This window comes from Falco peregrinus, chromosome 10, assembly GCF_023634155.1.
Source record: "Falco peregrinus isolate bFalPer1 chromosome 10, bFalPer1.pri, whole genome shotgun sequence".
Lineage (NCBI taxonomy): Eukaryota > Metazoa > Chordata > Aves > Falconiformes > Falconidae > Falco > Falco peregrinus.
Genome location: NC_073730.1, coordinates 26,869,630 through 26,885,097, shown reverse-complemented (window position 1 = coordinate 26,885,097; position 15,468 = coordinate 26,869,630). Strand labels below are relative to the sequence as shown.

General features: G+C 38.0%; 1 protein-coding gene across 10 annotated transcripts in view; it reads left to right on the top strand.

The window, feature by feature from the left end:
* LOC101910707 (BEN domain-containing protein 5) overlaps positions 1 to 15,468 on the top strand; it is a 965,145-nt gene that overhangs the window by 588,079 nt on the left and 361,598 nt on the right. For 5 of the 10 annotated variants that reach the window (XM_055814850.1, XM_055814849.1, XM_055814856.1 and 2 more), the window contains 3 exons: positions 4,515 to 4,648; positions 6,364 to 6,739; positions 13,007 to 13,155. The exons of 2 other annotated variants lie outside the window; for them this stretch is intronic. In XM_055814850.1, coding sequence (XP_055670825.1) covers positions 4,515 to 4,648; positions 6,364 to 6,739; positions 13,007 to 13,155 — 659 coding nt within the window. Of the gene's footprint in view, positions 1 to 1,552; positions 3,762 to 4,514; positions 4,649 to 6,363; positions 6,740 to 13,006; positions 13,156 to 15,468 lie in introns of those variants that run through there. 3 more of the 10 variants (XM_055814857.1, XM_055814851.1, XM_013299997.3) reach the window with 3 other exon arrangements.

Sequence of the window (15,468 nt, the reverse complement as noted above, 5' to 3'; positions counted from 1 at the left end):
GAAGGGTGATGGTAAATTTTTTCATCTGTCAGTATATCATTTTTCACAAGGGGTGGAATTTTTTTGAAAGCTTAGGGGAAGGGTGAATTTTGCTTCAAGTTCTTTCATTTTATTACTGTAAGATTTATAGCATTGCCAAGCCCCTTATTTGGACTGATCCCAGACCTGCCATCCCTCATCCATTTGGAGTGCAGAGTTCTCTTCCTCTATTTTTCCAGCTTTTACTCCAAAGGTGGAAAAAAAAATCAGCATTTGAACTACTTTTTGAACGGATTAGTTTGTTCAGTCTTTCTAAATTAGCAAGTAAGAGATGTTTTAAGGAGACTCTGAGATTTCCATAGGTTTTTTTATACATCCCGTGATAGGGTTTTCAATTTTAGAGCACTGACACGTTTCTCCTTGAATTTAACCAACTTGCTTCCTGCCCTGTTGGTCGCTTTGTCTGCTTCAGTTCTCTGCTGCTCTAGACTTAAATCTTTTACCTTTTTGCCTGGATCCACCCATCCTGACACTGAAACCAAGGCCTGACTGAAGAAAACATTCCAGGAACAGTTTATCCTTTGCTAGTTGATACAGATTCTCTAATGCAAGGTTGTTTTTTTGGTTTTCTTTCTTTCATCACTGCTGAGGCCAAGTGTCTTCCCAGCCACTCTCAAATTTCTCAGCAGTTCGCTGTCTTCTTACTACCCAAAAACTTTGGTAGGTGGCTGTGTGGGGAGGGATGCTGTCATGTGCACTGGCTCTTGAGCCCCATACCTTGTGGCGTTGACTGGCAAGATTGCTTCAAGTCTGACCTTTTCCTGGAGCACAGTTATTCCAGCATGCTTTATTCTGTGCATTGAATCACGGAATAGTGTGTTCTCTGTCTGGCATTATGGCTTCTGTGCACAAAAGCAATTTTTCCTAATTTACATGTGTCTTCCAGAATGTTCGCTCTTAAAGAACAGAGAGAATCAATGATGCCTGTTCTTGTATTGTATTTTTGTATTCTTCTACCCTGCATATTTTGCTACAAGTACCTAATTAGGTGTGTTAAGCGCTAGTTCTCAATAGCTGGTATCACTGAACCGCTTATTCCATATATAGGAAAAAGAATAGGCACAACTTTATGACAAGCTGATCATGGGCACTTAAGGAAAGGTGTAATTTTTAACTTGTAGCAAGGTTTAAATGACTAGGGACAAAGTCCAGACAGATGATTGGGTTTATTACAAAGCCAGGCGCTGAGCCACAATGTTTCCAGGGCTGCCCTTCTCTCTGTCCTGGCATGCTCTGTAGCTTTAGGCCTATTGCATCTTGTCCAGCTGTTCGGTTGGTATCTTGGTTTTCCTGCAGCTCAAGATCATGTGTGTTTTGCTTTTTGCTGGGTTCTTCTTTTGTACCTCTCTTTTGTAGGCTGGCACAACAGCAGACAGGGAGAGTCCTAAGAACTGCTCTAAATGCATGTTTCTCCTACCCCTCCCCCCGCCCCCCCCCCCCCCCGCCCCTCGTTTCCCCTCTCCCTCTCACCCCTTCCCAAATTCCTTTAATATTTACAGAACAAGAGCCAGTACTCCAGCATTAGTCTCAAATTCAGAATGAGATTTTTCTGGTTCTATCTGCAGCTAATGCAGAAGACAACAGAGGTTAGAAATGCTTTTTTTAAAAAAAAAAAGAAAGAAAAACAAAAGGCCTTTTCATATTCAACACACTGGATGAATTGTGTCAGGCATAAGTAGGCCTACAAAGAGCAGAGCATATGTAAGAAAATATTACATATATTGTTGTTGGAAGGCGGAGGAACATAAAGTTAATTGTTCATTGACTGAAATTTCCTGAGCTATAACTTATACAAACTCATTTTCACCATTGTTTCTTCAAATTTGGTATGGGGATAAAAGAGTTCCTTTCTTCAACTTACTGGTTTATTTACAGGGTAAGCAGTAAAATCAAAAAGTCAAATGAAGAGATTTGCCAAACATGAAAGAGAACAGTGTTGATAGTTACATACCAATAATGTACAAACTAGAGCATTTGTAAGGAGGTATATAAACAAACATTTACCTGCAGTCCACCAGTGAAGTTTTGCAAACATAAATTTCATAGGCAAACTGAGAATTTGGGAGTGTAGAGAATGAAGAGTTCCGTTGATGTGCATTGTTTTCTTTGACCCCAAACTGTTTTCTTTCATTTCTGTCGTTCAGTCCGTAAAATGTGCTCTTAACATTTATGAATTGACTTAAAAAGCTAAAATCAACAGATAAATATTTCTGTTCTTCCAAATTTTTTATTTTAATGTTGGTTTATTCATCAGAAAGGATTTCCTGACTTCCACTGTAGTCTGCGCATTCACTTACTCCTCTGTGACCCCCTTCCATGAGTGTGTCAAGGCTTGCTTTTCCCTGGCCATGGGAAGGAAGGCTATGTTTCTAGTTTGCATGGGGTTCTGGCTACTGGTGACCTCAGCTAGTTGCCAACAGACAGGTTTTTTTAACTATGTGAAGTAATTGGATTGTGTCCATCTTGTTGTGAGGCCAAGGGTTATTTCAGAGCATAGAAACTGATCTGCATTCTTTAAATGTAGGAGGAGTTCATCTGCATGTTCTGTGGAACATGAGTTGGCAAAGCAGTCTAGAGAATCTGGCTCTGCAGTATGTATGTGCTGCTTGTCGTCTAAAGAACTGTGAGAACATATTTTAGTAAAGGATTCCTCAGTCTATCAGATACCCCAAAATACATAGTCACAGAAAAAGTTGATGGGTGGGTTTGGTGGCTTTTTTCCCCATTCAGTATGGCTGGATTTATTCTTAAATTTCTGTCCTTCCAAGAAGATACCAATACCTATCGGTCTGTCCTTTAGTCTGTAAATTTTTATTTTTTCTAGGAAGGGCTCCCGTATTTTCTTCTCTTCTCTCTGACAGTAGAATTGGGTTATCTCACTTTTCTGATGAACTGACGTTTTGTAGATAAATGAAAACATAGGGGTTTATTTTTCAAAACTGAAACAGTTGGATTGCCTTTTTGTTTTACTGGGATAAGCATCCGTGATGCTCTGGGGAATGGAGAATGATCTAAAATAAGCCTAGTTGTTTTTTGTTGTTTATCTGTTTCTTTCTGCATCTGTCTTAGTATTTATTGCTACCATCTGCATTTCATTTCAGGTTGTCTAATATCTTATTCTGCATGTTCTGTGCCTATTCTCTTTACATAGCCTTGGGCTGTAATATCACCATTTGCCTACAAGAGATCCATTTCTATCTGTAACAAAATGAATTGCATTCATCTGTGTAATTCATTTCTAATGAATGCCTTGCTCCTCATTAAACAGTGATTTACCTTTGTTTCCCTTTCCTACACTGTCAACACGAACCATTTTGAGGTCCTGTGGAGAGACGCTAATTTGAGAAAGCAAAAGTCAATGCAACTAGAGCACTCAGAAATGCCATCCTCATTGGCACTTCCAAAAATATTCATGGGACACTTTGTGAAATACAGTTTGCAGGTGGATAAAAAGATTCAAAATGTTTTCTTATTCATAAGCTTTCAATGTACAAAGACAACAGTTTAGAGTTTAAATGCATTTCTCCTTGTCAATGTCTTGAACAGGTAGCCAAGCTTGTGAATCTTTTAAGACCTTGTCTGCTCTGCAGGAGTTTTACGGATCACAGGCACATTTGGGGAGACTGTACTCTTGATTCCCTGTCCCATCTGCACCTTTTCAGTAACATTAAAATATATCCAAGTTATTTTGAGAATAATGTTTTGAAATGCTTGGTCCTGAGGTATGTTAGAATGTTTCAGTCTTGAAAATATTTTGCTTCAATTTTTAAATGAGATTCAAAGATTAATATAACCATTTATTGGCTTTGTGTATCTAAATGAAAATAATTAGTACCGTCAACTAATGAAGCAGGTGTAGTATAGTAATTTTGTTGCAGCTTTGGTCTATACACAACTTTTCTGTGATGCCCTTTCAACTTATCCTGCAGCATCCCCTTTTCCAGCCCTGCACTTTGCAGAACAGCAGCATCTGCCATGTGTGCAAATAGATCTGTACTGCTGACAGATGATGGTAGAGTATAGGATGAATTACCAAGTTTATTTTCACTTTAAACCAAAGCAGAGTTTGAACTGCGGCAACCAGTTATGAATATGAAAGTACTGTTGGTAAATATAATTTAGAGCAATACAGATCGTTTTTAGGAAATCGTTTTATTTACAGCGTCTTTAACTCTTGTTTTTGTGATAGTACAAGCTACTCATTGACACTTTTGATCACTCACATGAATTTAGCTTGGCATTTTACAGTATTTATTCTTGTGTTTGGCCAGATTGATCCCCGGTTGAAACTCTAGAATTGCTAGTGGGCATCAGTTGAGTTATACCATGGATAATTTGATCATAGCATGAGGGGATTGAAGCATGGGAAGTTTTTGGTTCTGTTTTTTTTAACTGGTCTTGCCTAAGTCATGTAGTATTTGGAAGTAAGAACACTGATTAATGTAACAAAATTTTATTTTTAATATACATTTTAGAGGACAAAACTGACCTTGAGAACAGTGTGATGCAGAAGAAAATTAAAATCCCCAAACTCTCTCTCAATCACGTAGAAGAAGCTGGGGAGGTTACAGATTATGGGGAAGAAGATGTGGAGCTTAGACACAGTAAGGTACTGAAGTCTTTCTTTTTTTTTTTTCCCTTCTCTTTTTTTTTTTTTTTTTTTTTTTAATTTTTTTTTTTTTTTGGAAGTGCTTGGGGCATATACAGACGTCATAGCTTAAGAATTCCAGGCCTGCTTTTGATCCCCTTAAAACACTGTGTTTGGTGAAATTGGGTCAAATTGTGTGTGTGGGGGTGGGGTATTTTTAAAACCTGATTTATGTGCAATCGAACGTTTTCCTGCTTATACCGTCTGCAGAGTTTAATTGCCATTGCCATTTGAGATTTTTGGAACAATGCTTTTCCACTTTGGCTCAGAATGCTTTAAAAAGTCACCAGTTACGTGAATGTCGAGCAGCTGTTCTCGGTGGCACTTGTGACCTATTGCGCGCTGCTTGTTTGGAATGGAAGGGGTGCTCTGAGGCTTCCCAACTACAGCAGTAGATGAGAAGACAAATTGACAGGACTGCATCCCTCCATTGTAACTGCCAGTTGCCTTTTTAGGTCTAGATGCCAGAAACCCACTATGTAAATGTATTTATTTTTTTATATCAAATGATTTCTTTAAAAGTCTGCCAACCTTCAGAATAAAATACTGCTCTGTGGCTTCATGTGTTTTGCAGCTGCAGGAATGATACTAGTACATTTCTTTATGGTGGGCCAGCATATTTTTTTGTATTATTTATTTTTTTTAGAGCATGCGTGGAGCAGGCATAACATCAAATAATCTCATTTTCTGCCACATTACTCATGGATATTGTGGTATGGGAACTGATAGTGTCAGCTTCTTGTCTCTAAGCCATGAGCTACATTTGCTTTCCTTGCAGTTGCTTGGAAGTTCAAATGCTTTTTCCATATTTGGCCAATAAAACTTAGTGACTTTTAGCCATGCTGTCACATTTTAATACCACTGTTGGGGCCCAAGAAAAGAGGTGCGCTTTAATTTGTAGGGTTTGTGCAGATGGTAAGAAGGTAAATTTCTGCTGAGAGTTCTAAGGACATGAAGCCTCTGCAATGCAGTACTGATACAGAAGGAATCAGTTGATGAGGGAGGTGAGGCTGGGTGATATGCTCTGTCTCCAACTTCTGTGTTTTCAAGTTCCTTTTCAGTGTTTGCTGATAGCGTTAACTCATTCACTTGCACCAGGCAGTTGGGGGAATATGCTACAGGAATAGTCGGAGAACTATTCCTCTGTCAGAGATCGAGTTTTGTCTCCCAAAGTGTGGGAAGGACAAGCCCTCTGTTCACAGAACAGCTCTGTGTGGTACGCTGCTTTTATCTCTGATGTTACAGGTGATGAGCGTAGCGCGTAGTTGATTCTTTCTCTTACTTATCAGAAAATCAGTCGTCAGAAATCTAAAAGTTAGGGGTAAACTTTAAAGGAAGAGAGATCCAGATCCACTTTTTTAAAAGAAATTAATTTTCTTTACATATGCAATCAAGTGACCTATATACACTGAGCTTGCAAGTGTTGTGCAAATGCAGAAAGGCAGGCCTTTAACTGCCTCAGAAGTTTGTAAATGCATTTAGCGGAGTTTCACGTGCATGGTAGTTATGATGCATATCCACAAGAATCTGTTAGGCAAAACATTTTTGCAGGCAGACTTTGTCTTGCTTTTTTTGGAAAACAAGAATATTACCACTTCCCAAGTCTGTAGAATTTTAAATTTACTACATCTTACTGCTCTCCTAATTTTTAAAAATTTTTTTATTGTAACATGCAGAGACAAGATGGGAGGAAACAAAGTGAAGGTACACACAAAAGCATTGAAGCAGTTGTTGCTCGCCTTGAAAAACAGAATGGGATGAGTCTCAGTAATACTTCCAGCCCTGAGGAGGCTTTTATGGAGACTTCGGAAGGCATGAACAACATGGACGATGCTGTAGTTCCTCGGATTCTGTATGAAGAATTGCTGAGGAGTTACCAACAGCAACAAGAAGAAATGAGACACATTCAACAGGAGCTTGAGAGAACGCGCAGACAGCTTGTGCAACAGGCAAAGAAGCTAAAGGAGTATGGGGCACTCGTGTCAGAAATGAAAGAGCTCAGAGACTTGAACAGGAGGCTCCAGGATGTACTGCTTCTAAGACTAGGTAGTGGTAAGTGCTGGACTTAAATGGGACTAGTTTTAATGAATTTTTCAAGTGTGATCAATAGTAATGGAGACGTACTTGAAGAATAACACTGGTTGTTAAACTGGACATTGAATGTTAAAAGGGTTTTCTGCTGTGGCTGTACAATATGTGTCGAATTTGTATGCTATGTACGTCTGGGTTTTTCTTTAATGATAGTGGAGGTCTTTGTGCTGGTGTGGTTGAATCAGAGTTTCATTTTAAGCAGCTGTGTTGAAGAGTCTCTGACCTTCCAGTATATGCTGAAAAAGATAATAAAGCGTCATCTGCAAAATATACCAATATGTTCCAGTTTAAAAAGGAGAAAAAAAAAAAAAAGAAGAAGAAAGAAAGGGCAGTGGAGTGAATATTTGGGCTAAAACTATTTTATCCTTTTCAGTTAGGGATTTTGTTTATTGTTATGTGACTGTGTTATCTTCCGTTTTCTGCCCCCCTCTTCCCATTAGTCGCTCATTAGAATGTGATATATTCCTGAACTTCTTAGCAGTGGCTTTAAGCAGCCATGCTATTTGAAAAATAATGCATTGTTAATTTATAGTAGTGTCCCATTTATCAACACGTGTTACAAAATGCAGGTTTGTGTAATTTGGATTTAAATTTTAAATATCTTGAGTCAATTGCTCATTTGTTTTGGTTTATAACAATTATTTAACCGTTATGTTGGAATAAATGGGAAAAAAAAGACAAAATAAAAAATTCATCCTTTTCATTGAAGATGGTACCTTTGGAATACCTTCAAATACTTTACTAATTTATATTTATTTGCCATTAGAATGTGGTACTGCTGTGTTGAAGATTTGCTCGGTGACTGAAACTTGGTTAAAATTTGTGCATCCAAAATTAGCATGCTGTTTCTTATGTCTGCCTTTGTGTACCTGGAAACTTAATTTTTGCATGTAAATTGGATATTGGCTCTTCTACTTGACTTGAACGAGTGCATGCAGTTTGCATGTGGGTCTGAGTTACATTCATGTACAAACCTGAACCTGGGAGAGCATGTGCCTGTGCCGTAGCATGTGTTAAGTGTGCCCGCAAGTTTGGAGCAAGGTTCTTGAAGTAGCATCTGACGATTTAAACTGGGTGTTTGATTGTGAATGCTCATCATTGTTACACTGTGCATAATTAAAATGTCATTACTTATTATAAACATTCTAGTTAACTTTTTAAATAAAACTAAATAGGCAAGGTTTCCACAGTCTGAAAAACACAATGTGGTTGGCAGTAGATTCCACTGAGCTTTCTAAAATTTTCCTTGGATGGAAAGATGTTTCTTCATCTGCAAGTAGTTAGCTGGAATTTATGTGAATGGAGCACCAGCCAGATGTTAGTAGGCAATGGGGCTGAACAGCATAAAATACCAATTTAGTTGGTAGACTTGACAGCAGTTTGAGTGGTGAGACCAGCAATGAAATGAAGACAGCTTCTGAATTCTGTCTTGTTTCTTTCACTTTAAGAAAGAAGGGATGCATTTCTTACTTGAGCTGAATCAGAGACCTTGGAAGCCAAAGGAAAAAAAAAAAAAAAAGACACCACCCCCCCCCCAAAAAAAAACCCCAAACAAACAAACCAAAACAAACAAAAGCTCTTGGAAAAAAAGCTGAATCTTCTCTAAATACTTGGCTTGAATTGCTATTGTATCAGTCTGGCACCTGCTTTACAACTGAAAATCAATCTCAATTACGTTGAAGACAAGGTCTTTAAATTTAGTCACGTACCTGGACAAATATGAATTATAAGTAACTTCCAGAAAAATCCCTTGTTGTTATTGCTTCTATGAAAGTTTTCATGGATAGCAAAGGTAGAATTTGGCCTTACTGGCTGTGTCTGTCACAGGGTGTGTGTTTCCCAAGAGTCAATGTGTTAACCACTGATTACTCGATTGCCTTTCCTTGTAGCCTCATTCACAGTCGAGAAACAAGCAGATTCTAGAAAGATCAATACAAAAATTTATGAATGGTTAGAAAGGGAGACATCTTCAGCACTTTATAAATTAGAGAGCCTGATGACAGTGTGAAAAAGTGCTACTTTCAGGCAAGGAATATATATATAAAGACTTCTTTAGTCTTTCTTACTTACCCAACCATACCTTATTTATAAGCTGGAAATGTGAATAATCTCTGAAAATTGTTCAGAAAATAGATTACATCCTGAATTCATCTTCAGTTGCTGCAGCAATCTCTTAAACCTAGAGTTTCAAATTACATGTAATTTATGTTACGCCGTACTTCCAGCAGGCTGGACTTAATGCAAACTAATTGCATTTCTGTTTCACCTTGGAGACTTCTGATTTCTTTGCATGAGATGACAGCTGTTTTTTGCTGATGAATTGCAGCTGTGGGAAATGCGTGCCTGTTGCCATTTTAAAGTTGCAGATCAAATATAGAACAGCCTCTTGAGCTAACATTCAGTCAAGTATTCAGTCTCCTAATTTCCCATCAACTTGTTGATTTGAGTGAGAAGTAGACCTAGGCCTTCATCTCTGCTACTAAACTTGAGCCACTCTTGTGGAAAGAGTGAGGTTCTTCATCTTCCCCATGGTGACACTGAGTTACTCTTAAAATAAGAGAGCCTTGAAAGCAGGTGTGGTAAATGACATTAGTGAAATCAGTACTGATCCATAGGGATATATTGAAGCTTCTTTATGATTTTGGTGTGCTGTTGCCCAACAGATCCCTGCCTGGAGGAGGCAGGCATTTGACCGGGGCTCTAGGGCCCAAAGCAGTGGGGAAATGAGATGACTGTCATTGAAGAGGTTACAGTATCCCTCATCTGAGCTTCTGGGAGAATGTGTGCAGCCAAAGCCTCTTTTCCCTTACCCGCTCTGGGATCAGGAAGCCCTGTGATTGTAGGCCTTTGCAGTTTATCTTTGTTTTGTTGCACCTGGAAACACACTAATCTGGCCTTTTTAATCAATAGAGAGTAAGGTGATTTAGAGAATTAAATCACTGACTCTTCCCTGTAGGCCTAACTTTAAATAGTCCTTGGATTGCAAAAGATAAGAATTTCAATAACATCTTAAAAACATAGTTGTCTGCAGGGTAAGATCTATGCAGTTTACTATGGTTGTGTATGGCCAGAAGTAGTGAAGTTGTATCAGGGATAATGTTTGGGTGTTGTTCACTCCCTGATAAATACTTCATTTTCATGTTGTATTGGTAAGAATTAGCGTTGCTCTAAAGCCAGGAAGTGTATTCGCTTTCATTCATAAACATTCATTCATCAACGCACGCACAGCCCCCCAGGTGGTTATTTTTAATCCCAGTTTAATTACAGTGATCCAGTTTACAGTGTAGCGGGACTGACACCAGAATAGGGAGAACAAAATGGTATATGTGGTGTACTGCATGTAAGGAGTTACTATTATCAGCTTTTCTAGATTTGTTTGGTTTTTTGATATTAAAAAAAAAAAAAAGAAAAAGTGCAAGGTTTCTATCAAGTACAAGTACAGGAAGTACCATATATGTAATATTACCACCTCTCAGACTCCTCTTGTTTGCATTCAAATTCTGGTAGACCATGTGGAAAACGAGCTTGCTGCTTACAAATGTATATTGACCACTTTATCAGTTATTTTGACTTATTTACTAGTTTTTGAATAGCTTGTAGCCTAAGATGCATTTTTTAGGAAAAGAAGTGGTGAAGGGAAGCCACCTACCTCTTCATCCTTCATTTGAAGTTGCTGGCCTCTCATATATTATGGAAACCTTACAGTCAGAAAGAGAAGGACTTTGCAATAAAACATTTGTTTTCTTTTTACATTCTGAAGAACTGTCTTGTTTTTTGGTTGTTTGTTTTTTTTGTTTTTAATGATCCATATTATGCAAGTACTATCATTGTTGAGCCTTTAGTTAGCGGCATATATTTTTGTATGTTCCCTTCGTCATATTTAAAATAAAATGCAGAGCATGAGAGCTACAGAGAGGAGAAACTTTTAGAGCATGCTGCGTGGTCAATTGGGCACACAACTCCCATTAGCAGTAAGACAATAACGCAGGTTGTGTGTCTAATTCACAACATGCTGGGCTGAAAATGCAGTCTTTAGTAGCTGGTGAAAGCAGCTGTGAAGACTGCCTAATCAGAGGCACATTTCTCTTCAGAAAGAAAAAAAATATCGGTAGAATACAAAAGAAGACATCTAAAAGGCTTTCTGTTGGTGACTTCTAAGCAAGCAGTAAGGCACGAATTGCAATAGAGGCTTTTCTGACCTGTTAGAACTATGTTTGTCGCGGACTTTAATCGGTTGTTCTTCTTGGGGAGCTCCGGAAACCAAATCCCAGCTGTGTCAATATATAACTATAAACAAAACAGTAAAAGACTTCTAAATGGCAAATAGTGAAAGTGTTTAAACTGAGGTAAATATGAAAGAAGGTGGTTGTACTTGGGTGTCTTCTCAAAGTGACTTTCAAAGCATAAGAAGGGCTAAGATAGCACTTTGAAGAACTTTAGGTACCAGCTAAGTGATCACTTCCTAAGTTCAGGCTGTCTATTACATGCCTGCATCTGCTTGTTGAGGTGTGCCTACGCCGAGATGGACGGAGGCTTTGGGTGGGTTAACCAGTCTGGGTCTTTTCCCCAGTCTGAATCAGTTTAGCAGTCTCAAGTTTAGAAAGTTTACTTTGGCCTTATCATCGTATATGCATGACAGTAGAGGTGCTTATTAAAAGTACTATGAAATTATAATGCAAATGGTGTGGTTGTCCTGATTTCTCTGTTTGTGCCGTGCTTGTATGGCACATGGCTCTTCAGATGCTCGTGGTGGTGGCACTGCAGTAAGCATTGTCTGAGTTGCTGAGATGACTTTTAGTTGTTGCTGAGTGTCAAGTGGCAGTCAGCTGAGAACGTTTAGCCAGCTAATGTTCTAGCTAAATAGCTGGGTGTAGAATAAGCTATAGGATAAATGTCAAATGCTGGCTATGGAGGAAATGATGATATCATGGTATAAACTCTTAAGTGAAACTGCACAAAGTAGGAAGAATGAATGCTTTGCTTGTTCCAGGTACAGGAACTAAATATTTAAGATACGTGACTCAAGACCTGAGTTCTGGTGTCAGCCTGGCTTGCAGAGTTAGATCCATTCAGGGCTCGGTCTGCCACGCAAACACTGAGGAGGGGTGCTGAACCGTAACTCTGACCAGAGTGTTGAATTGGTGTTTGTTGAAGATGTCAGGGTTGGGCTACAGAGTGCTGCGGTGCTCCCAGCACCAACCTGGTGAGTTCATCCTCGTAGTTCTTGAAGTGGCTGATGACTGTGGTGTCCAGGGTCTAAGCTGGCAACCTTGCTGTGTTAACGAACCGCCATCCCTGCGTGGAACTTCAGTGACTGCTGGAGCTTCTCGTGATCCTAGAGACAGACATCAAGACGCAATGATAGGCTTGGGGCCATAGCCTGTTCCTAGACTTCTGGTGTAACTGCTGCAATGAATGGAATGATGAAATCCGGTCCACAAATTATTTTATTTTGTTCTTCTGTCTTTTTAGGAACACTTTATAAATTTGATCTGGAAAAGAAAAGTTGATGACTGACAAAATAATTGTCTTCCTTTGAAGCCTCAAACGTGTGCTTCATAGTATTCTGTTGTTTAAACTGTGTTTGATTTTTGTTGATTACATTAAAAATAAAAATCAGTGTGTTGGATGGGTTGGACGATCAAAATTCTAATTTATGTGGGGTTTTTTTAACCTTGGGCACTCATTCTATGCATGAAACTTTAGCATAAGTAGCCTAAGCCTGTTTCCTTTATAGCATTTCTGTCCATCCTCACTATTTTTAATATACCTCTGTTATATCCAAAGATATTTCATATTTCTATAAAATTTGTAATTCTATACGGATAATTTATGTAATTATCACAGTAAATTATGCAGGTTTCTATGCAACTAAGTAATTCTTATTTGAAGAATTACTATTGTTGCTTTTGGTTTATTATTTCAGTGTCATTTTAACATGATTTCCATAGTTTGCATTAAGCAATCTTACCCATATCTGTAATGGTCCATATGCTTTAATAATAAAATCAAACATTTAAATTAAAACTAAAAAAATTAATGTTTATAAAGCAGAGTTACTTATCCTACTTTTATTTGTTGACGTTCAGAAGTAGGATTTTGGTTTAGACTCTTTTTAACTTTAAATGAACATGACTAATGTGCTATTTTATGCTAACCATGGGTGATGAAGTGATTGATTTCGTATTCTCTGGGATAGCAGACAGCTCTCTTTTCTTAACTGTCTAGGACCTGCCATTGAGCTTGAAAAAGTAAAACCAGAATCAATTGAGCCTGAACCTGAGGTACAGAAGACCTTCAGTGAGGAAGCAAATACATCAACGTACTATCCTGCCCCCGTTCCAGTAATGGACAAGTATATTCTCGAGAATGGAAAGGTATTTTAAATTAAATATAGCATGAATAATGCATAAATGTCCATCAGATGATTTTCTTGTGGAATTTTCTTGATCTCAGGGGTTTTGCATAGTGGCAGCTTATACAAACTTCCTCAATTTTCATAAAGGTATGCTATTATGCTGAGGAAAATTATGAAATTACACAATTATGAACAGCATAGAAAATTATCCTCAGTGATGAGAGCATTGAATGCTGTGCAGCACAAGGAACATAATTATTAAATATGCATACACAAGCAAATTGGCATAGTCTTCAATTGGTGACATACGTAAATCTACCAAATAGAGACCAAAGTCTAATAACCCGAATTACAAAGTTACATTAGTCTATTTAACAGAAGTACTTTTTCCTGAAAGGTCTTTAATGTTTTTAATGTGCTGTAGTCATATTGCAAAGAAGCTTTCATGTTTTGGTTGAATTGGAGTCCAGTAGATAATTATGAACCCTGGAATTAAAATTGGCTCCCTTGAATCTGCCACTGAATTGAACTGATGTAGTGCTACTTTCCAGACACTCCTATAAAGTTGGTGAGATACCAGCTAGCTACAGTTTGCCAGAACCTGACTGATAGTTTTTCAGACTTCAGCATGTTCAACACATTGTTCACTCATCTGCCGAGGCCTGCCTTTACAGCTGCTGCCATTATCATGAAATAAGCATTATATTTCTTTTACAAAACTATGTTCTTCAGAACTGCCTATGCAGATCCTGTTTCTTAGGATACATATGCATTTGGTACCATAATCTGAGAACCTTTAAGGAGGAAATGTCCGTTTCAGTTTTGGCATATAGTGGAATTACTGCTAGAATAGCATGAAATACTACATTTTCAGATTTGTGTTATAAGAGTGACTGCACAAGTGTCTGTCATTATTGAAGATGAATTTGACATAACTGTGGAGGATGAAATGTGTGTGAAAAATAGTATAAACTTGGTAGTTTGACAGGTATTTGGTTCGTATAGCTTTTCTTGCCTAGTATATTTAACATATGTCATTTGCTTGTATATTTGCGCAATGAAAACCTCGCATGACTGTGAGTTTGGTTTATCTCCTTTTTTTCCACTTAAGGTCTGTGGGACAGGGCATGTCCTTTAGTGTTTGTATGCAGCTTTTCCTGCACCTTTATTTCATCTGCCAGCTTCTTGATACTTCTGTTGCTGAAGTTTTCTCTGTCTTTATAAATATTAATCTGTCTTTAACTTTCTTTTTGTAATTTTTTTTCTTAAGTTTCTGTGTTTTACTGGGGCTTCAGCCAGCTCAGATGCCAGAAATGTGAACTAAGAATGTATTTAGAGTGTTGGAGGGTGGTGGTTTATTTTTCAGTTTTCCTTATTTATGCCTTTTTTTCTCTATTCCTTTATTGACATGCACCACTAGAGTAGTTGAAATACTTTTTTAGAAATCTTGCCCTTTGTGGCATCAGATTTGATCTTTGTAGGATTCTTTTAAGGCAGATAAATCTCTCTTCTCCAGAGGGAGAATGGAGTTACTGAAAAAGAGCCTATGGCATTCATTTAAAGAAAAGAAAAGAAGAAAGGAGAAAAAAAAAAAGAAAGAAAAAGGTTCATCTGAGATGCATTTTAGATACGTTGCATGTGTTAGCACAGTTATGTTGGTGAGCATTGCTTTGAATTTGCTGTTTCTGTTGCATTGTACTTGAACATTGATCCTGCAGTTGCTGAAATTGGGGGTAAAGTTCCCATTGATTTCATCAAGCCAAGGGTCTGGCCCATAGGGCAGCTCTTCCAGCAAGAAGGAAATGGCTTCTGAATTTGGAGTACAGTAAGCTTCCCATAGCTTTGGGAGTAATAGGAAACAGTACCGGGCCAGTTTCACGGAGAGGTAAACTGAGACATGGGCAGATTAAATTCCTTGCCATAACAGTGCTAGAAATAGAAAAAGGGAGACATAAGATTTCTGTGGCTGGCTGTCACGTAGTTGCTGTTACCATAGGTGTTTCATACAAGTGATAACTTTTTTTATTAAATGAGGCATGTTTGGTTAAGAGATGATCTGTCTGAAACATAAATATTAAAAGTTCTTCCTGTAACTTGTTGTTTTCTTTAAAGTAACTTAAAGCTAATGAATAATTTTGTACTTAAGAGGCTAAACAATCTTTAGCAAACAGAAACCCTAATTTTGGCAGAGGGGAATCAGGTTTTTGATCAAATACAGCAGTTGCTACAATTAGCGTAATGCAGACATCAAAAATTTGGCAATGCACAACGTTCATAATCTTTGTTATTTTCTAACTAACTTAACACTCATTTTTACAGATGACTATTCCAA